The sequence below is a fragment of the Leopardus geoffroyi genome, chromosome B3 (genome assembly GCF_018350155.1).
Source record: "Leopardus geoffroyi isolate Oge1 chromosome B3, O.geoffroyi_Oge1_pat1.0, whole genome shotgun sequence".
Lineage (NCBI taxonomy): Eukaryota > Metazoa > Chordata > Mammalia > Carnivora > Felidae > Leopardus > Leopardus geoffroyi.
The window spans coordinates 3,236,796-3,258,099 of record NC_059337.1 but is presented as its reverse complement, the minus strand read 5'-3'; the positions used below and the strand labels follow the sequence as shown (position 1 = coordinate 3,258,099).

Sequence of the window (21,304 nt, the reverse complement as noted above, 5' to 3'; positions counted from 1 at the left end):
ATATTCATAAATTTATGGCTTCAAAAATCTCCAATTTCAGGGTGTTATGAATGTTGTAATGGATAGAAAATACATAATTGTGAAATGATGTTCTTGAATTTTCATATACTCCTGATAACCATTAGCTCTTGCATATAATAATTAGAATGAAATTAAAAACTTGGAAGCAATATTTCTGTAGCTCAGTTGCTGCAGGCCAAAGGAATTATTTCCAGAATAAGCTGGCAGGTTCCTGCTTGGGGAATTAGGACTCCAGTGTCCTTAACTTTAAAATAACTTGCATTTCATTTTATGCCTGTTTCATAAAGTGGTGATTCATTTTCATGCTAAATTGTAACCAAAGCCACATCAATAGAGACCAGTCAGCAAGTTTACTGTGTGCTAGGTAGAACATTAAAAATGTTGGCCAGATGGTTGGGTTAAAAAAAAAAAAAAAAAAAAAAATATATATATATATATATATATATATATACACATATATATACACACACACACACATATATATATACACGTATATATATATATACACATATATATATATACACACACATATATATATACATATATATATATATACGTGTATATATATATAAAACTACTGGGTTAAAAAAATATATCTATATCTATCTATATCTATATCTATCTATATCTATATATATATAGATATAGATATAGATAGATATAGATAGATATAGATAGATATATAACTACTGATGTGTCAGGGGATATATATATATAAAACTACTGGGTTAAAAAAATATATCTATATCTATCTATATCTATATCTATCTCTATCTATATCGATATAGATAGATATAGATAGATATATAACTACTGATGTGTCAGGGGATATATATATATAAAACTACTGGGTTAAAAAAATATATCTATATCTATCTATATCTATATCTATATCTATATCTGTATAGATAGATATAGATAGATATATAACTACTGATGTGTCAGGGGAATTGAGAGGTAGTGTCCCTGCATCTTTATATCCGCATCCTGGTACATAGTACTTCCTGGTAAGCAGTTGCTGGAGAAGGATGAATCCGGAATGGTCCTTTATATTTTGAGAATGCATGCGGTAAAGTGCTCTTTCCACGCCATTTTGCTGCTGTTGTGGTGGGATTTGTAGTGGAGATACACTGATGTTTCACAGGTCGGTTTTCAGGCTCACCAGTTGGGGTACAAGTTCATGCCTCCTGGATGCTAGGCTTCTAATCGGGACCGTGGGGTGTGGACCGTGACTACTTGGGCCACACAGCAGACCTGAGACACAATCATCAGCTCTTTTCACCTCCTAGGCTCTTTCCGTTTAGTTGTAAACTTCTTCTAAAAGTAATTTTGTTTTTCATTTAGATGGCTGAAGTCAGGCAGTTGGGAAAAATGCATCTGGGACAATTTTTTTGAAGTCCCAAAACGCTTTTAGAGAAAACTCCACGCTTCCTAAGTTTTGACATTTTTTGTATCTCAGTATTTAGATCAATTCAGATACTCTCTTAAAATGTATCTTTGCCATTTTCCTGCTCTCTGGAAATGAGATTTAAAAGCTTTTTAGGGTTCCAAGTCAGCATGGTTCAAAAGTTTTGGTTATCACTTCCCTAATCTATTAGCTGCTTTCCTCATTCGGGGCCTTTCCAAAATAAACAGAGTACTTTAAATTACCCTTTCACTTTTTCTGTCATTTATTTTCTTCTTTTTTTCCACACATAAAAAGCCCAATGAAATAAGTTATGTAAGTACATGACCTTGTCCACTGGCATAGCTGTCGTCTCCCAGGAGAATGGTGTCACTTCCCCTTGACCAAGAGAGAGCCTTCTCCACCCTAATACTGTTTTCCCGCCAGCCTCCCAGTGTGGTGCTTCTTGAATATTGAAAGTTTGATGTAGCCTCACTGAAGGTTTAATAAATTTCAGAGCCATAGACCTATGACAAGACACACAAAAAAAAGGATATAGGAAGTGTTACAAAATACCAAGACCGGATCAGCCTTTTACAGTAACATCTGGGAAGGTGTTCTCATCCCAAAGTCATGAGAATTACATTAAAAAGGGGCAACTAATCGGATACCTTGTCTGCCTTCAAGTTCAGAAATTTAACTATCATGTAGGTAATGCTTTCGGAGGCAGCTACGATGCTTTTATTTTTTCACCCCCAGACTTCCTCCCATATGCCTTCTCACTTCCATTAGGGGTACATTCTGCAAATGCAACAGAAAGGAACATGAATATGATATGAGACATAAGTGGGGAAGGGGCAGTTTGAGAAGGATGGCAAAGGAAGGAGAAGTGAAAAGCGGGATCAAAAACCAGGAGACATAATAAAATACAAAATAATCACTACGTGAAAAGCAAATGAGTCAGGGGGAGGGTGGATTTGTAAAACCTCATAAAATTGTACACCGCCCCCCCCCCAAAGTGAATTTCACTGTATGTAAATTTAAAAACTACAGGGGGAAAAGGAGGCAGCATAAATAACCATGAAAGGTAATGTTTGTACTACAATATGGATATACTTAATGCTGAGTTGTAGACCTAAAAATGGTTAAGACGTAAATTTGTGTTATGTGGATTTTACCACAGTTAAGAAAATTTTAAATTAAAAAGTGTAATGTCTGCATAATGGACTTTTATGTAGTTATTAAAAGAATTTCTTCAAAGAATTAGTAGTAAAGTGGGAGGAATGTTTGCTATCTTAGATCAAAACTAATACAAAGTTGAATTAGTAGTATGCTTTCACATCTGTCAGTAAATCATGCAGAAATACTGGATGATTGGATGCCAAAATATGGAGAGTGTAAATCTTGGTGATGGGATTTGGAAAGATCGATTATCCTCCTTTATACTTCTTGGCATGTTATTAGTGTTCACGTACTCTTTTCGTAATCAATAGAAATAGAATCGTCGGCGTGTGCCATGAATTGTATATTGCTGAAACAGATTGTGAATCATTTCATACAGGCTCTTATTTAAGCCATACCAGCAAAAAATCAGATCCACTTGGTAAAGATTTCTCTTCTTCTGGGGCTAAATATTTTAAAACAATTGAAATAGTATCAGTTGACTTTTAACACAAGGTGATGAGTGAAGCCTGTGGTTAGCTTTCTTTGCTGCAAATCTGCCATTGAACTGACCAGGAATACCAAAGGTAAAAACACGTAATTGAAAAATTGGGAGAGGTGCCATTAGTGGATCGGATAACTTTAAGGAGTTAATATAAACTATAGACCAGCGAGCGCTGACTGGGGAAAGTTCCGGCCACAGGGAACTTCAAACATCCAAGGAAAAATCTGCTCAGAGAGTGAGTGGCAAAGTTCTAGAACCAGTGGCTGGAGGGGAGGATACGGTACGCGGTGATCCTTTCTAGAGGATTCTCAAACCTGTACGTGACTTCAGACCCTACGGTACTGGTTTCCCGAGAAAGCCCCCTGGACCCTATTTCGTCGTATCCATTTAGTAAGGCCAGTAGTCGAAATAAGAAGCGGACGCATCGCCTCAAGCAGATTTCTTGCCGAGATCACCGTGTTGATTAGAGAAGGAGGTCACGGAATGCGCAGCTGACTGAGGTTGCTTCAGTGAGTGAGGGGCGTGGTGCCCAAATGCTTCTACCCGTAGTTCAAGTATGCACACACGTTCATTTCAGTGGTCATATGGATCCCAGAGTAAAAACTGCACATAAGTAATATCATGACATTAATTCAGCTCAAGAACTCACTCTCTTTAAAGTGACACTTTCATGAGACTTTTTTGCCCTCCTGATTTCTGAAAGTTATTTCTTAGAATTTAAACTTTGAATCTCTGAGGTGACATGAACAATAAAAGTTTTATCGGTATCACCTTGTATTTATTGTTCTTCCTTCCTTCCTTCCTCCCTCCCCTCCCTCCCTCCCTCTCTTCCTTCCTTCTCCATCCTTCTTTTCTTTTCTTTTCTTTTCTTTTCTTTTCTTTTCTTTTCTTTTCTTTTTTCTTTTCTTTTCTTTTCTTTTCTTTCCTTTTCTTTCCTTTCCTTTCCTTTCCTTTCCTTTCCTTTCCTTTCCTTTCCTTTCCTTTCCTTCCCTTCCCTTCCCTTCCCTTCCCTTCCCTTCCCTTCCCTTTCCTTTTCTTTCCTTTTCTCTCTTTTTCTCCCTTCCCTTCCCTTCCCTTCCCTTCCCTTCCCTTCCCTTCCCTACCCTTCCCTTCCCTTCCCTTTTTTCTTTTGTGCTGCTTGCCACTTCTATGAAATCATTTCTTTGTCCCCTTTTTTCCTCTAGGAATTGTGAAGGGCAGAATATTCGATACAAGACGTGCAGCAACCATGTAAGTTCTATAACAAAAATATATAATCCAATAAAATAAGTTCATGTTTTAAGTTAGAACATTATAATATGTACTATAAAGCTAATGGCTTCTTGGTACCCTTTGTGGAAAATTTAAGTATTTTTTAATTGACAACAGATTTTTGTATATCTCGTGCTTTCCATTTCTACTACCTTTTGAGGCCATTTCAAATGCATAAACTTATTTGGCAAGTATTTAATAATTTCTGAATTCATCGAAACAATACCTAATACCTGTAAAACACCTTCAAAGTTCAAAATGCTCTTAGGTATGGTATGTCACTGGGCCTTCACACTGTCTCTGAGATGTAGACAGATGAGGTGTGGTTATTTCTTTTTTGCAAATGAGGGGCCTGGGGCTGAGAGAAGTAAAATTATTTTCCAAGGGTCTCAAAGGAAGAGCACAGACTTGACCTGGTCTCTGCTTCCTTTCCCTGCTCCAAACCACCTATCCGCCCACTGCAAAATGTGTTAAGAGCGCTCTATAGGTGATGCAAGAAAATCCCACATAGGGATGGGTTTAGAAACCTCACTCTTATTCTACAACGCTGAGCACTTAAAAACAAAATGCAAACATTTTGCTTGACAGATCTGAAAATGCAAAATAGATATCAGAAGGAACCAATCCTATTTCCACTTAAAACATTTCCCTTGTTAGCGATATATACCCAAATCAAAATGAAGGGAAATAAAAGGAAACTATGAGAACCTGGAAATCTAAGTGAGATTTAGATTTTCTGTAAGTCCATTTTCCTCCGTTGGTTGTGATTAATTTATTTAAAAAATTTTACTCACTGGAGCTTTGTCCCTGTCTCTCCCTTCTCTGTCCTGGGCCAGTGTGAGACAGAAGTCTTGTCTGAGTGCTTGTCTTCCGCAGACCAAAACTTTTCCTGGGGGAGCAGCCCTGGGCACACAGTGTGAGCGAGACCTTCTGACTGCGGGGCTCAGCCATGTTTGCGGTTTTTATCAGTGACCAAGCAGAAGTGTTTTTCTTTCTCTTACAGCTGGTTTCAAATTTAAGTGGGAAACATGGGCACTTATTTATTGGGCAAACTCCAATATCACTCAGGCCTTGGGCGGCCAGATTGGTGTCCATCATATCCTCGGAGAAATTTTGGGTGACAAAGCAAATAGATGTCACATGTCCTACGACCAGATAGAGGTCCAAGGAATCGGAACACACACGTGTGCATGATGCTTAATTCAATGAGCTGAGGTCCAGGTTGGGGCACCAAAGGCAGAGAGATTGACCTCGGCACAAAGGTGGGCACGTGGATGCCAACCCAGTCTGGCATTGTCTCCTATACAAGCACGTGAATTCATTAACAACCTAAGGGTTTTCTCTAAGAGGCAGTTAGGTCTACTGCCTTTTGCCTGGGTGCCTATTTTTTTAAATTGTTTTTTATATTTAGGGTTTTTTTTCGAGAGAGAGAGAGAGAGAGAGAGAGAATCTTAAGTAGGCTCTACACTAAGTGCAGAGGCCGATGTGGGGCTCAATCCTGCAACCCTGGGATCATGACATGATCTGAAATCAAGTGTTGGGCGCTCAACCAACTGAGCCATCTAGGCGCCCCTAGGAGAATTCATTTTAAACGCCCAGATCAAGATGTGGCAGTTTGAGATTTCATTCTTGGGTCTCTGTGTGCATGCGTGTCTGTGTGTGCTCTGTGCCCTCGCGAATTCCAAGAAGGCATCTTCTTCAACACAAGTATTACGAGGGTCTGGGAGTGTCGGTCATACAATGTGGGCACACAACGTAATCTACTACAGCCTACCACATCTCAGGTACAAGGGCTAGGACTTTGGTGCACTTGAGTGAAGATCCCATGCCCCTGAGGCTCCATGGGACTTGGGGGGGGGGTCCCTGTGGTCTCTAACTGAGGGCCCCTCTGGGTGGATCCTGCAGGAACCTTTACCACCTTCTAGGCTGGGGAGAAATACACGTGTAGAAGGTGGTGACCAGCAGAGAGGAGAGCAGTGTGAATGTTGCTCCTTGTAGTTCTCAGCGTTGGAGTCCTTACAGAGATTTCATAAGAATGTGGTGTTGATCTCCATGCCTGCCATTGCAAGCTCAGAGTTTTTCCACCGAATTCCTTTTAGGCAAGGAAGGGGGGTTGTGGCAGGTCCTTCACGGCCGTGGGGTGCAGTCGTGCGTGCTCAAGTCCTCCTGCAGACCAGAGAGGGTCCGTGCAGCCCCAGCTGCTGGGGATCTCTAAGGAGTCTGTTCCTTCGCAGGAGAGATATACAGTACGTTCCTGGGAATATACATAGAAACGTCACAAGGAGGTCAAGTGCCATAAGTGAAGTAACCCCATGAACTCGGGGCACAAAGATAGTCCCATCTTTTCTGGAGTTGCTTCCTGCTTTATTATTCTTTTATGTTTATTTATTTATTTTGAGAGAGACGGTGAGAGCACCAGTAGGGAAGAGGCAGAGAGAGGGAGAGACGGAATCCCGAGCAGGCTCCGTGCTGTCAGCGCAGAGCCCAGTGTGGGGCGCGATCCCATGAACTGTGAGATCGTGACCTGAGCCGAAACCAAGAGTTGGATGCTTGACTGCCTGAACCACTCAGCTGCCCTGCCTCCTGCTTTGTTAATTGGGGTTTAGAATCTCCCTTTTGAAATCGCCACCTCTGTGTTGCGCAGGGGGGTGCAGAGGGCAGGAGGGGGACCAGTCTATGACCCACCTCCAGGAGAGAGGGAACCGGGCTCCCACCAGTGCACCCCAGCTTCTCGCTGTCATTCAGTGTCCCGGCTGAAGGCCGGCCATGCCGGCACCGCAGCCAGTGGCTTCCCGTGTCCCTGGAGATGGGGCCCGTCACCCGCTTTTCTGAAGGAAGCTGCCTTTTGTGATTCCATGATGAAGCCCTCTTAGGAGGGAGATTTGCCTTGTGGTTCAGAGATGTCCACACCTGTAGCTCTGGGTCCTGAGACCCTATCCCATCGGGCCGCGGGACCTCCCATTCCCACCGGAGGGACCTCACCATCTCAGTGATCAGGGAAGCCGCCTCCATGGAGGATCAGAGGTCACTGCCAGTGAGCCCCAGGGACCTACTGTTCCATCCCATCCCGGAGATGGCTCGTACTTCTGTTCCTCCTTGTCTGAAGCCTCAAGCTCTCAGCCTCAGAACCACAGAGTTTGTCATCTATGTGTACAGGCTTTCTAACTGTTAGCAAAAATCACTAATAATGATGATGATAACAATAATAATAATAGATCACACTTATTAAGTACTTCCTAAGTACAGGCATTCCTCTAAGTGCCTGACCACGAACAAACCCATGATAGTCCTCATAGCATCTCTACAAAGTAGGTATTATTTTTATACCCACTCATACACAGGAGGGGATTTAGGTAACCTGCCCAAGGTCACAGAGCTGAATTAAACCCCAGGCAGTCCCCCCCCCCCCGCCCCCAGGCTCTGGAGTGCCAGCATTAAGCACTCTGCTACACCAGCCTGCCTCTTGGAAAGGAGCCTGAAAGGTCTTCAGCTTTGTTAGGGGATGGGATAACACTACGGACGGTGGTTTAAGACATGGCTGCTTTTCCCGACCCACAAACACATGACTGACTGGCAGGGGCGGTTGCCAGAACGTTCCCCTTTCAGACACCGTTATAGAAGCTGCAGGAGAGACCTCCTGAAGATTCACAGTCGGCCAGGGACAGAGATCAGGGAACAGCAGAGAAAGGACGAGGAGAAGCAGCTGAGGGAAGTCATGGAAATGAAGCCCTCCGTGGCATGGGCTTTCCACTTCAGTGGCCCAGGGGGTCCCCGGCACAGGGGAGGATCTGGCTTGATGCGGACGGACCCCGACAGCCGCGTTCCTGACTTGTGCCCACTTGAGTAGAAGATATCTGAGCACGACAGGCTCCAGGCACTCGAAGATCGAATATCCTTTCATTGTGAAGTGTGGATGCATTCGGCACACACATCAGAGGCCCTAGAAGGAGAGATCCCACTCCCTGTGTACAGGAAAAGGAGGCATGGCCAGGAAATGAGGACCACGCTGCCCTCCCTGAAAAATCAGGCTGTGGTTCTGCGGCTCTCCCTGGCTTCGTTCTGTCAGGGAACATGGTGCTTTGGGCTGAGGGTCTGTAGGAGTAGGGGAGCATCCCCTAATCCCAGCTACCTGCTGTCTTCATAGATAACCCCCCAGTCGTGCTCAGCAAAGACCCTCACAGCCAGGGCCAGGCCCCTGGGGCCTCGGGAGAGAGTTTTCCTTATCAGGCGTATCCCAGAGCCAGTGGAGACTTTCCAAAGGAAGTCATATGTGTCAGCAAGGAGTTCTAATACTTGAATTTGACTACTCGTTTTTTATACCAGGGTGTATGGTACCAAAGGCAATGCTGGAAGAGGGCAAAGGGAAAATACCTTTAAAAATGAGTCTATCATAATTGGGTGAGTGTGGTTTTGCAAGCATGAGCGCATTTTTCTGTGAGCACAGATGGGGAGAAATGGTTAACTCTGCACCGTGGGGTCCCTGGTGGCTTTCTAGACGAGGCAACATTTGATGTGACCCTCGAGAGACTCTTCATACCATGGGTCCTATGGATGGCTAATTCCTGGCGGTTTCCCCTGAGAGGTGTTCTTTGCTTTCTATTGTCGCGGCTCCTACCCCCGTCCATCGGCCATCACACCGGCCCTCCTAAAATGCCGTGTTTTCTGTGCCAGTCCCCTCCGTGAATCCTTATTGCTTTTAATTCCCCTCACTTGCTTTCAGGGACCTCCGGAAACTGGTTAGACTTTTCCATATTGAGCTCGTCACTTCTACCCTCACTGGACAAGTCCGTTCCCTGTCCCTCATAGCCACTAAATGTATTTCTGCTGTTTCTCTGTCGCTTTTGTAGTTTCCCGCGTGTTGTCCCATTCACATCATGCCATCCCTTAAATCTCATCTGAAATATCATTTTTCCATGATGCGTCATTTGCTAACTGTGGCTTTTTATAATGGTCACTCGCAGTAATTTATTTCCGGGCTGGAAATTTTGGCCTCAGTTATATAACAGGATCCCCAAATTTACCTCCTAGTACAGCTAGTAAGGCTTGGATATGAAGACAAAATAAAATTTTAAAATTTGCTTACAACAGAAATCGCATTTCCCCTAAGTCCCTACTCACTGGTTATCTGGGAAGAATTACCTAAATATATAATCCAAATTAAATCTTGGTTCAATCCTATTATATAAATCATCCCCTAGGTAATGGTCTATCTCTTTTGCATAAAAATGCTGTGTGTCTTAGGTAATCTCCCTGTCTTGGCATTTCTCCCTCAGTTGTCCATGAGAATGGTTTATGTATTTTCACAGCTTTAGGAGGGAGAAGAAATCTCTGTCTTTAGGATGGTCCTTGAATGGGTGCTAGTTGTTACCCGTTTTGTCCTCCTTCTTCTCCTTCTTCCTCTTCTCCTCCTAATCTCTGTCCTCCTCCTCCTCCTTCTCCTTTTCTGTGCTTTTCAGTCTGGCTGCCTACTCCTGTTTTGTTTTTTTGTTTTTTTGTTTTTTTTCAACGTTTATTTATTTTTGGGACAGAGAGAGACAGAGCATGAACAGGGGAGGGGCAGAGAGAGAGGGAGACACAGAATCGGAAACAAGGCTCCAGGCTCTGAGCGGTCAGCACAGAGCCCGATGCGGGGCTCGAACTCACGGACCGCGAGATCATGACCTGGCTGAAGTCGGACGCTTAACCGACTGCGCCACCCAGGCGCCCCAGCCCTACTCCTGTTTGAGTCAAGTCTTCCCAGTGTAGGATCTCTTCTTTACTTATTCCACTCAGTCAAGTTTTCATTTAACACTTGGACAACAATTTTATTGCTTTCATTGCAAAGCTGTACTTATGAATCTATAAATGCAAACAATGCACCAGTGTATTTCATGCATGTGGATGCTACATCTCCAAGATTACAAGCTCTCTAAATGACAATGGTGGGTTATTGTTTTATGTTGTCCGTGTCATGTAACATATGCAAGACCCATAAAGTATACTTAATAAACGTGTTGTCTTAACTGATAGGGAGAAATGCTTCTTAGGGAAATCCCTAAGAATGTTTAGCATTCAAGCTTCCTAAAGGTCAGCTAAACTACTGAAGACACAAGAATCCCTACATTGTCTTGCACCAGGGCAGGGAACCCAGCTGAAGCCGACCAGACAGGCTTACTGTGGACACTGGACGAATGCCAAGTAAAAGGAAGCATTTAATGTAAATCATCAATGTCTCCCAAGATTACCAGAAAGTGGTATCATATAGTGGAATGCTTGTTACGTTGGGAATCAGTCCTGGCCGTGTCATGTTCTGGCTGTGTGTCTTTGGACTAGTGACCGAAGACTTCTTAGATCACAGTTATCTCCATTTCTAAAATGAAGGAAATGATAATTCTGACCCACCTCCGTCAAAGGGTGGTGGTAAAGAAAGGATGTCGGTGATGATCCCTGATAAACTAGAGAGCGCGATGCGGATACGAGGGTGTCTTTCTTCATCGGGATCATCATCTGCCAGGAACGGAGGCCACTCTAATTAGCTCAAGAAAAATGGGATTCGCTGGACGGATGTGCAGATATTTACTGGAATTTGGGCACCAGCACACCTTGAGGGCCTGGCCCCAGGAGTCAGACAGTGAGAAACCCAGGTTATGTACTCCTGGGGAAATACCTGGTTTGTCAGCCTTCCTTCTTTCGTGTCTGGTGCATCCTTCTTTGCTGTGGGAACTGGCTGGCTTCACTTCAGCAGGCATCTCATGAAAGAGATGGCCAGCCCCGCCCCACAGCCATGGGAGTCCTCAGCTCTGGCTCTTCTGTTGCCGTCCCAAATTCCTGGCCTGGACCAGGTGTTTGCCTTCGATAATCAGCTGTGGCCAAGGAGGCTGGGTCCCTTGTCCGACCCTGGTCACTCTTTCAGCAAGGACTAACTGTAGGCTGGCATCTTAGGCTGTCTGTTAATTAAGCCTTGTTAATTTTGGGAAACTTCATTGGTTTATGGTGTCGAAGGCAGTCAGGAGTCAGACAGCAAGAAATTTCAGTCCCTAAAGCCTGCTTGCCACAACAGTGAGCCTAATGCAAGGGAAATCATTTTCACTCTGCTGTCTTACACCCTTTGGCATGGGTTTCAAAGAGTCAGATACAAAGAAGACTGGCCATGGTTAGGGAGAAGGGAGGCTATATAATTTTATCAACTGATTATCTTCCCTGGGGCCAGCTAGAAAACACATTTCAAGAGAGAAAGGTCAACCGCGTCCAGTCTTCAGTTTGACTCTTCCCCCCGTGTGACCTGTGTTAAGGTTTGATCTTGCTGAAACAAGAAAAATGTGGATACTCTACATTCCAGGATTTTGGAATGATTCACAGCAAACTAATACAACCAAGCCCGGGGGAAGTTTATTTATTATATTTTATTTATTCCCTACCTACTTCCAAAAAGGATTTGAAGCAGATTATGAAGGCCAAAAGCATAAACACCGTAAGACATAAAAGTCAAGTAGTGGGGCGCCTGGGTGGCGCAGTCGGTTAAGCGTCCGACTTCAGCCAGGTCATGATCTTGCGGTCCGTGAGTTCGAGCCCCGCATCAGGCTCTGGGCTGATGGCTCAGGGCCTGGAGCCTGTTTCCGATTCTGTGTCTCCCTCTTTCTCTGCCCCTCCCCCGTTCATGCTCTGTCTCTCTCTGTCCCAAAAATAAATAAACATTGAAAAAAAAAATTAAAAAAAAAAAAGTCAAGTAGTAAAAAGGGGAGAAATGTAAGAAGTCCTATTTTAAGATCCTGCCTGATAATTTATTAATAGCTGTTTGTAGAAAAAATAAAGTTAGGTTTCTACCTTATACCATCCATCAAAGGAAATTCCAGACGTAACAAAGAGTTAACTATCATTGCTAAACTAGAAAGGAACTAGAAACATGCATTTCAGTATTTATCTGTTCTTAGGCGGGGGGTGGGAAGCATTTCTGAACTCATGAATGAGGGAAGAAGATGTAGAGGGAAATATTAGTAGAACTGACTACATGAAACATAGAGTTTCTTGACTTCTAAAGCACCAAAACCAAAATCAAATGGGAAAAATATTTCCAGTGTAAGATGATGGAGTTGATAACCTCATTAGGAAAGTTGATAGTTTTATCTGTTAAAAATAATAAAAAGGCAAACATTCCACTAGATAAATGAAGGCGAGAAAACAAGAAATGTTTGAAGAATGAATACAAAAGGCAAATAAACATGAAAGCTATCAGACCTAAATAATGAGAGGAAATGCAAATTCAAGCAATGAAATGCTATTGAACACGGACGATTGGAAAATGTTTAGAAAATGATAATATCCAAGCTGAGAAGAGAGACAGAGAAAAAGGGACTTTATGGATCCTGGTGATAATAAGGAGGGAAATTCCTGGAGGGCAATTTGGCCATATTTTGAAAAGCTCATGAAACACACCCTTTTTCTCAGAAATTTTATTTCCAGAAGTTTGTTTCTGGGGAATCATCAAGGATTTGTGTAAAGATTTAGGTACAAGAAACTTTGTTATTTATGTTTTTTTTTTCCATAAAAACTATTTGTCAAAAGTTTTTATAAGGGCCATTGATTACTTTTGTAACAAGAAAAAATATATATAAAGTAATGCCTTTCTGTGTCTGTTCTTTTTTAATTGGGAAATTAGTATAGGATTTATTAATTCCCATCAATTGGGAAGTTTATGCTCAGCTTTGAAGATTAAAGTAACATTTTGTCAGCCAGCATCTGGCTTTGGAAATAGCAGATGGGAGGGATTAGTAATTAAGTAAAAAGATTTCTGAGTCATCAAGCCTTGCCCAGACACTTTTTACTATTATTATGAGAGCTCCCTGGAGCATTTACTTAGAATTTCCTTGCTGTTGTTGTAGACAGAAATTGAAAAGGCTGTGTTTATCTTTCCATCGTAGATCCAGTTGAAGGCAGGCACCAGGTTCTAGAGAAGAGCAGTGACTGCCCACCCCCTGCCCCCTTCCCCCCAAAAGGGAAGAAAGGCACATGAATTAAACGACAATCACAACAAGCAGAAACAAAGAAAAACACAAATTCTCACAAAACACAAGGCTTTGGGGGCCAGTTAAAGTAAGGGCCAAGTAATCCTTCATGCTGAAATGGTTCTTGAGGGCACGGATGATAATTAATGTTCCCTATAAAGACCTTGAGTCACCTGGAAGAATTAAAAGCATTACGCGTCCCTTGTTTCAAGAAGAAGATGACCGTGTAACGCGTTTAAAAACTTATACCCGAGGTGGTTAAAACAGAGCAAAATTTGGCATTTAAATATGATGGGCTTTAATTATTTGGGGGAAAAAATACCTGGGTGGAAGAGTGATCAGAATAAATATTGTCTCCATTATCACGGAGCTCCTAGTAGAACTCCACGGCTATAGATTTGGTCTCGAATTCGAAAGGACAACGGAAGAAATGATGGGACTCCAAGGTGAGAGGCACATGGTGGGATCTGGGCTCGTGAGACTTCCTGGAAACTTGTTCAGCCCCCTGTTGGCTTATCTCCCTGAGTGATGTGCACGTGGCCTTTCTTCTCTGCTTCCAGGACTGCCCTCCTGATGCAGAAGACTTCAGAGCCCAGCAGTGCTCCGCCTACAATGACGTCCAGTATCAGGGGCGTTATTATGAATGGCTTCCACGATACAATGATCCTGCTGCCCCCTGCGCGCTCAAGTGTCATGCACGGGGACAGAACTTGGTAGTGGAGCTGGCACCCAAGGTACTGGATGGAACTCGCTGCAACACGGACTCTCTGGATATGTGTATCAGCGGTATTTGCCAGGTAAGCCACACCTGCTGCCAGGGGGGGCCACGCCCACTCTCAAGACAGAGACTCGTTTCTTTACTTTTGTTCATGCAGGTGGAATAGCGTCTTTGATAATTTTCACGCAAAAAATATTTTAGAGAGGATTACTTGCCTTTAAATTACGTGGTACTTACTGAAAAGAGTGTAGACCTTGTCCACGTAGAATCAAAAGATTGCAATATATGACATCTTACAACCTCTCTAGGTCAGTGGTTTCTCCAACTAGAAAATGCATCAGAATCACCCTGAAGAACTTGTTAAAACACAGGGTGCTGGGCCCCTGCCCAGAGTTTCTGAGCCAGTAGTTCTGGGCTGGAGCCTGATAATTTGCATTTCTAATAAGTTCACAGGGAGATGCTGATGATGCTGGTCCAGGGATCCCATGTTGAGAACCTTTACCTTGGAAGGGTAACCTCGGTAGGTTCTTAGAGCCTTTTAACTCATTGTTTTCTTAAAGTTAATTTATTGTCAGGGCACCTGGATGGCTCAGTCGGTTGAGCGTCCAACTTCAGCTCAGGTCATGATCTCACGGTCTGTGAGTTCGAGCCCCACGTCAGGCTCTGTGCTGACAGCTCAGAGCCTAGAGCCTGCTTCCCATTTTGTGTCTCCCTCTCTCTCAGCCCCTCCCCTGCTCATGCTCTCTCTCTCTCTCTCTCTCTCTCTCTCTCTCTCTCTCTCTGTCAAAAATAAATAAACATTAAAAAAATTTTTTTAAGTTAATTTATTGTCTTGGGTCTTTGGGAGCGTGATTTATCTCCTGCAAATTTAGCATGAATGCATTCCAGCAGGTTTTTCAGAGTAGAGTTTGCAAAGCTGTGATGCATGGAACTGACACCTATCCCCTCCTCAGCTTACAGGCTGTTCCCTTAATCTCTGGAAAAATATTTTAAAATAATGCATGTGTAGTATTCCATCTACCCTATTATGTTTGTAACAAAAACAGTATTAGTAACAGCAAATGAGCAGCCTAACCACCCACCAAGTGTAGACACTACCAGCCCTCTCAGACATCACAGAGACGAACCATGATCTTGCTATTCAAAGTAGCTTCTCTTTCCTCCATCTGCTTATCTAGAAATTGGCCTCCACAAAATTTGGAGTCATCCTTGATTCTCCTCTTCCAACACACGCATCTCATCCATTGTCATTCTGCCTTCAGTGTCTTTTTTTGAATCCCCCATCCCTGCCTGCATGACTTCTTTCTTAGTCTAAGCCTCTGTCACCTCTGACCTCAGCTATCACCGGCCTTCTCTCCTGATCTCCCAGCTTCTACCGCAGTCCCCCTCAGGTCCATTATCCACACAGCAGCCCAAGTGATTGCTTTGAAAGGTAAGACAGAGTTTATTTTAAGAACTTGTCACTCACCGATTGAAATCCCTCAATGACTTATCATTGCATTGACGTTGAAATCCATGATCCTGGCTTGCCTTTTTGTTAGGGAGTACATTTATTTTCATGAGAAATGTTGGCCTGTGGTTTTCTTGTAACATCTTTGTCTGGTTTTGGCATTCATGGTAATGCTATCCACATAGAATGAGTTAAAAAATACTCTCTCTTCTATTTTCTGGAAGAGATTGCAGAGATTTGGTATAATTTCTTTCTTAAATTCTTGGTGGAATTCACCAATAAACCCATCTGTGTCTGGTGCTTTTTGCTTTAGAAGGCTATTAATTATCGATTAAATGTCTTTAATAGATAGAGACTCATTCAGATTGTCTTTTTCTCCTTGTGTGAGTTTTGGCTGATTGTGTCTTTCAAGGAATTGGTCCGTGTTATCTAGGTTAACAAACTTGTAGGCAAAGAATTGTTTATAATATTTCTTTATTATCTTTTAATTTTTTTCAAGTTTATTTTTTTATTCTGAGAGAGAAACAGAGAGAGAGCAAGTGGGGGAGGGGCAGAGAAAGGGGAAGACAGAATCCCAAGCAGGCTCTGTACTGTCAGTGCAAAGCCCGATGCGGGACTCGAACTCACAAACTGTGAGATCATGACCTGAGCTGAAATCAAGACTGGGATGCTTAACTGACTGCGCCACCCAAGCACCCCTCTTTATTATCTTTTCAATATCCATGAGATCTGTAGTGATGTCGCCTCTTACATTTCTTCCAAGAGTAATTTGTATCTTCTCTTTTTTCTTAGCCTCGTTAAGAGATTTATGAATTTATTGGTCTTTTTAAAAACCAACTTTTGGTTTCATTGATTTTCTTTATTGATTTCCTGTTTTCAGTTTCACTGATTTCTGCCCCTAGTCTTTGTTATTTCTCTTCTTATGATTATTTTGGATTTAATTTGTTCTTCATCTAATTGCCTAAGGTGGAAGCTTAGATGACTGATTATAAATTTTTCTTTTTTTCTTATATATGCATGAAATGCTATAAATTTCCCTGTAAGCACTGCTTTTACTGCATCCCACATATTTTGGTAAATATTATTAATTTCATTTTCCTCAAAATATCTTAAAATTTCTCTTGATGTCTCCTTTGACTCATCTTGTTTACAAGTAAGTTGTTTAATATCCAAGTATTTTAGAATTTTCCAGCTGTATTTCTGATAATTGATTTCTAGTTTAATTCCAATGTGGTCTGAGAGTAGATGGTGTATGATTCCATTTTTTTTTTTTTTTAAGATTTGTTAAGGTGTGTTTTACGTTCCAGAATGTGGTCTGTCTTGGTGAATGTTCCATGTGAAACATGGAAGAAAGTGTATCTTGTAGTTCTTAGGAATAGTCAAGAGATGGGGCGCCTGGGTGGCTTAGTCGGTTGAGCGGCCGACTTTGGCTCAGGTCATGATCTCACGATCCGTGAGTTCGAGCCCCGTGTCGGGCTCTGTGCTGACAGCTCAGAGCCTGGAGCCTATTTCAGATTCTGTGTCTCCCTCTCTCTGACCCTCCCCCGTTCATGCTCTGTCTCTCTCTGTCTCAAAAATAAATAAAGGTTAAAAAAAATTTTTTTTAAATAAAAAAAAATAGTCAAGAGATATCAATTATATCCAGTTCTTTTGATGATGCTGTTGAGTTCAGCTGTGTTTTTACTGATTTCTGATTTCTGATTTCTGATTACTGATACTGATTTCTGATTACTGATTACTGATTTACTGATTTTTACTGATTTCTGCTGGATCTGTGCATTTCGAATAGAGGGGTGTTGAATTCTCCTTACTCTGATAGTGGATTCATCTATTTTTCCTTGCCATTCTATCAGTTTTGCCCCATTTTTTTTTTTTTTTTGACATTTCTCTTGTTAGGCATGTACACATTAAGGATTGTTAATGTCTTATTGGAGTATTGATCCCTTTATCATTACATGAATGCCCCTCTTAAACCTGATAACTTCCCTTGCTCTGAAGTCTGCTCTGTCTGAAATTAATATTCTTTTTCCTGTTTTATTTTGTTTAATGTTAGAATGCCCTATCATTTGCCGTCCTTTTACTTTTAATTTATTTATGTCTTCAAAAGAGGGTTCTTGTAGACATTGGATAATTGGATCTTGTTTTTTTGATCCACTCTGACAGTCTTTGCTTTTAATTGGTACATTTAGATCCGTGATGTTTAAAGTGATTATTAATATGGTTGGATTAATATATACCATGTTTGTTCCTGTTTTCTGTTTGTTACTCCTGTTCTGTATATCTATTTTTCCTCCACTGTTTTTCTTCATTTTACAGTTTTTGTTTTAAATTTTATTTTAGAGAGAGTGTGTGTGTGAGTGGGGGAGACAGGCAGAGGGAGACAGAGAGAGAATCTGACGTGGGGCTCAGTCTCACGACTGTGAGATCATGACCTGAGCCGAAATCAAGAGTCAGACGCTCATCTGACTGAAACACCCAGGAGCCCCATGCGTTTTGCAGTTTTAAATGAGCATTTTATGATTGAATTTTCTTTCCTTATGTGATACATCAGTTATCATTCTTTTTTTAGTAGTTACCCTATAGATTGTAGTATACATTTACAACTAATCCAAATTTACTTTCGAATAACGCTCGACTTCTTCACTATAACCAAAAAATTCTGATTCCTCCCTGCATCCCTTTTATCACTGCTGTCATTCATTTCACTAATGCATAAACACACACACACACACACACACACACACACACACACACACACGTATATACAAGCATACACAATTGAGCGCATTGTTGCTGTTACCATTTTGATAAACCATCATCTTTTAGACCTATTAACAATGAGAAAAACTAATGTTTTTATTTTACTTGCCTTTATGCATTCTCTGATGCACTTCCTATTCTTTATATAGATCCAGTATTCTGACCTATATCATTTTCATACTCTGAAGAACTAGGTCTGCCAGCAAAACAAAGTCCCTCAGTTTTTGTTTGCCCGAGGAAGTCTTTATTTCTCTTTCACTTTTAAAGGATAATTTCCTAGGGTACAGAATTCCAGGTGGGTGTTTTTATTCTCTCAGCACTTGAAGTCTGTCCCTGCACTGTCTTCATGCTTGCATGTTTTCTAAGGGTAAGTCAGATGTAGTTCTTATCTTTGCTCCTCTGTAGGTAAGGTGTTTTATTCCCTCTGGCTTCTTTCGAGACTTTATCTTTGATTTTTTTTTTTTTTTTTTTTTTTTTTTTTTTTTGCAATTTGAATACAATATGCCTATGTGTAGTCTTCTTTTGGCAGTTGTCTTTCTGGGTGTGCTTTGAGCCTCCCAGAACTGTGATTTTGTGTCTGACATTACTTTGGGGGAAATTCTCAGTCATTATTGCTTGAAATACTTCTTCTATTCCTTTCTCTCTGCTCCTTCTGGTATTCCCACTATGCTCATGCCACACCTTTTGTAGTTGTCCCACAGTCCTTGGATGCTCTGGTTTTTATTTTTTCAGTCTTTTTTCTTTTTGCTTTTTTATTTGGGAAGCTTCTGCTGACCTCTCCTCTAGCTCAGAGACTCCACTCTTCTCCCTTTTGTGCTGCTTTTCCAATTCTGCCAAAGGGGCAGAAAGCTCCTACACATGCTGTCCCTACCTCCTTCTACCTTTGTTCCTGGCTGCTCTTATTATCTTCATGGTGTCAGCTTAATATCACTTCCTTAAGAGGTCTGCAGGGATTACTCTACCTAAATTAGTCCTCCTTTTCTATTTTGATACCTTTTAATTGCACTGATACTGTTCCATAAGTACACATTTATTTGTGTGATCATTTGATCATGACATTCTTCCACACCAGAATGTAAGTCCTTTGAGGACAGGAATCACACGTATCGTGCTTTCTGCCATGCCCCACAAGGCCTGCGCTGTCTGGCCCCTGCCTACCCTGCTGAATGAATGAGTCTTATCCACGTGCAAATTCAGAGGTTATTCATATATCTTGGTCTCTCTCCTTTATTTCTCTCTCAATTTTCAATCCTGCATTTCTAGCTCAGTTTGAAGTCCATTCTTGGAGATTCTACAGATTCCTTCAATTCAGATGCCCCCTCCTCTGCTCCACATGAACTAGTATTGTTCTTCCCAGATCTACTAGTTATTCTAACTGCTATGCCTACTCGTTTCTGTTTATGGCTCCACAATTCTCAACCTTGCCTTCCCGAATTCATATTTGAGTTAATGTATTTGCTCACATGTGCTCTCTATCCTGCTACTTCTATTAGGTATCTCACGTTTTACTGTTTTTTCCCCCCTTCCCCTTTTTACCCCTCCAGTTCACTTTTGGGCTCTTTCTCTAAATGCTAAGAGAAGCTAATCCCTCATCAGCAGAATTATGCTTTTTCATTTTCCAAGTTTTTGACAATGAGTATGTGTTGCTTTCATAATTAAAAAGAATTGTTATTAAAAGTAATTTAGCTTGAGCTGAAGAATACTCTGGACAAGGGAACGTTTTGACATTGAGGTCTTGAAAAGTTGAGCAGTACTTATGTAAACCGAGGTGAGAAAGGGAATCACAAGCAGAGTGAATAGCACTGGAGAGATATAATAATAGGAGGCATATTTAAGGACCAGCGACTCATTCTGTAGAGTTGAGGTGGAAAATACCTGTGCAACAATGCTAAAAGTTGAGGTTATGGGCATCGGTGGAAACCAGTCACGAACCTTCTGAAAGTTACAATAGGAGTCAATGAAGAATCTTACAAGGAGTAGCTCAGTTGGGATTGTCTTTAGAAAGGTCACTCAGGTGGCCGCATGGCAGATTATTTGGAGAGGGCACGGTCTGGCCAAACAACAGGAGGTCAAGTGTGGGATGACCGGAGCTTAGGGTAATCAAGAGGGAGGCTGAATGGAGAAGATACGGCGAATTGTAAAGACTAATGAAGGAATCTTTTCGGACTGGGTGTGTTACTGGATGTGGGGAATGAGAGGGAAGCTTAGCAAGATGTCTGGATTTGTGACAGGATGATGAAGTAGATGATGAGGCCATTCCTCAAGACAGAAAATATTGGGTGATATATGAATTTAGAGCTTAGGAGAGAATTCCAAATGAGAAACATAGATCTGGGAGTCTGTGGGTCACAGGGTTAAAGCTCATGTATGTCCTTGGAGTCTGAATAAGAGAAGCAGGTTTCCAATGACGGAGTCCTGGCCGCCTCATTTTAGGAGGAAGCCTTGGAAGGAGTACACTTGATGGGGCAGAATTTCTTTGTAAGTTTTGGGTGGTTGAGTGTTTAAGAAGAAAAGTTAGCAGCGTCCAATACCTCAGAGATACCAAGAGAGATAAGGACAGAGAGATGCTTGTTCATTTGGACCAGACAGATACATACTGGTGATCTCAGCTTGGGGGAAGGGGGGTCTCAGTGACACGGTTGGAGGCGACGCTGGTGGCAGAATGTACTCATTTACTGTGGCCGCTTACCATAGCTGAGCTTTGGTCTTTTCAGTATGAAAGAGGAGGTATTATTCTCGATGTAGGTCCCATTTTAAACTCGTTCCTTCACAAACACATTCCAGGAGCCCAGCCGAGAAACTGTCAGGCAGGAGGCCTGCAGTCAGCACAGGCTGCCTCTCCCTGCCTCCCGCCTCGGGCTCACTGACCAAGGCCCCCTCTTCGTGTTCATTGTCTCAGATGCATAGTTTGCTCCAGTGATTTCCAAGGCTTGTAGGGGCTTGCAGGAGAAATGTGATTTTCGACACTGAATTAGTTCATCTTCAAAGCGTGCTTCCCATCACGTTTTTGTGATGCTGATGGGGAAGCTGATTCCTCAGGATACCCTGGTTGCCGAAAGCTGAGTGCTCTTTC

General features: G+C 42.1%; 1 protein-coding gene across 1 annotated transcript in view; it reads left to right on the top strand.

The window, feature by feature from the left end:
- The window catches only part of ADAMTSL3 (ADAMTS like 3), a 352,536-nt gene that overhangs the window by 129,125 nt on the left and 202,107 nt on the right, over positions 1–21,304 (top strand). The window contains exons 5-6 of the mRNA XM_045448581.1: positions 4,256–4,301; positions 13,864–14,100. Coding sequence (XP_045304537.1) covers positions 4,256–4,301; positions 13,864–14,100 — 283 coding nt within the window. The remainder of the gene's footprint in view (positions 1–4,255; positions 4,302–13,863; positions 14,101–21,304) is intronic.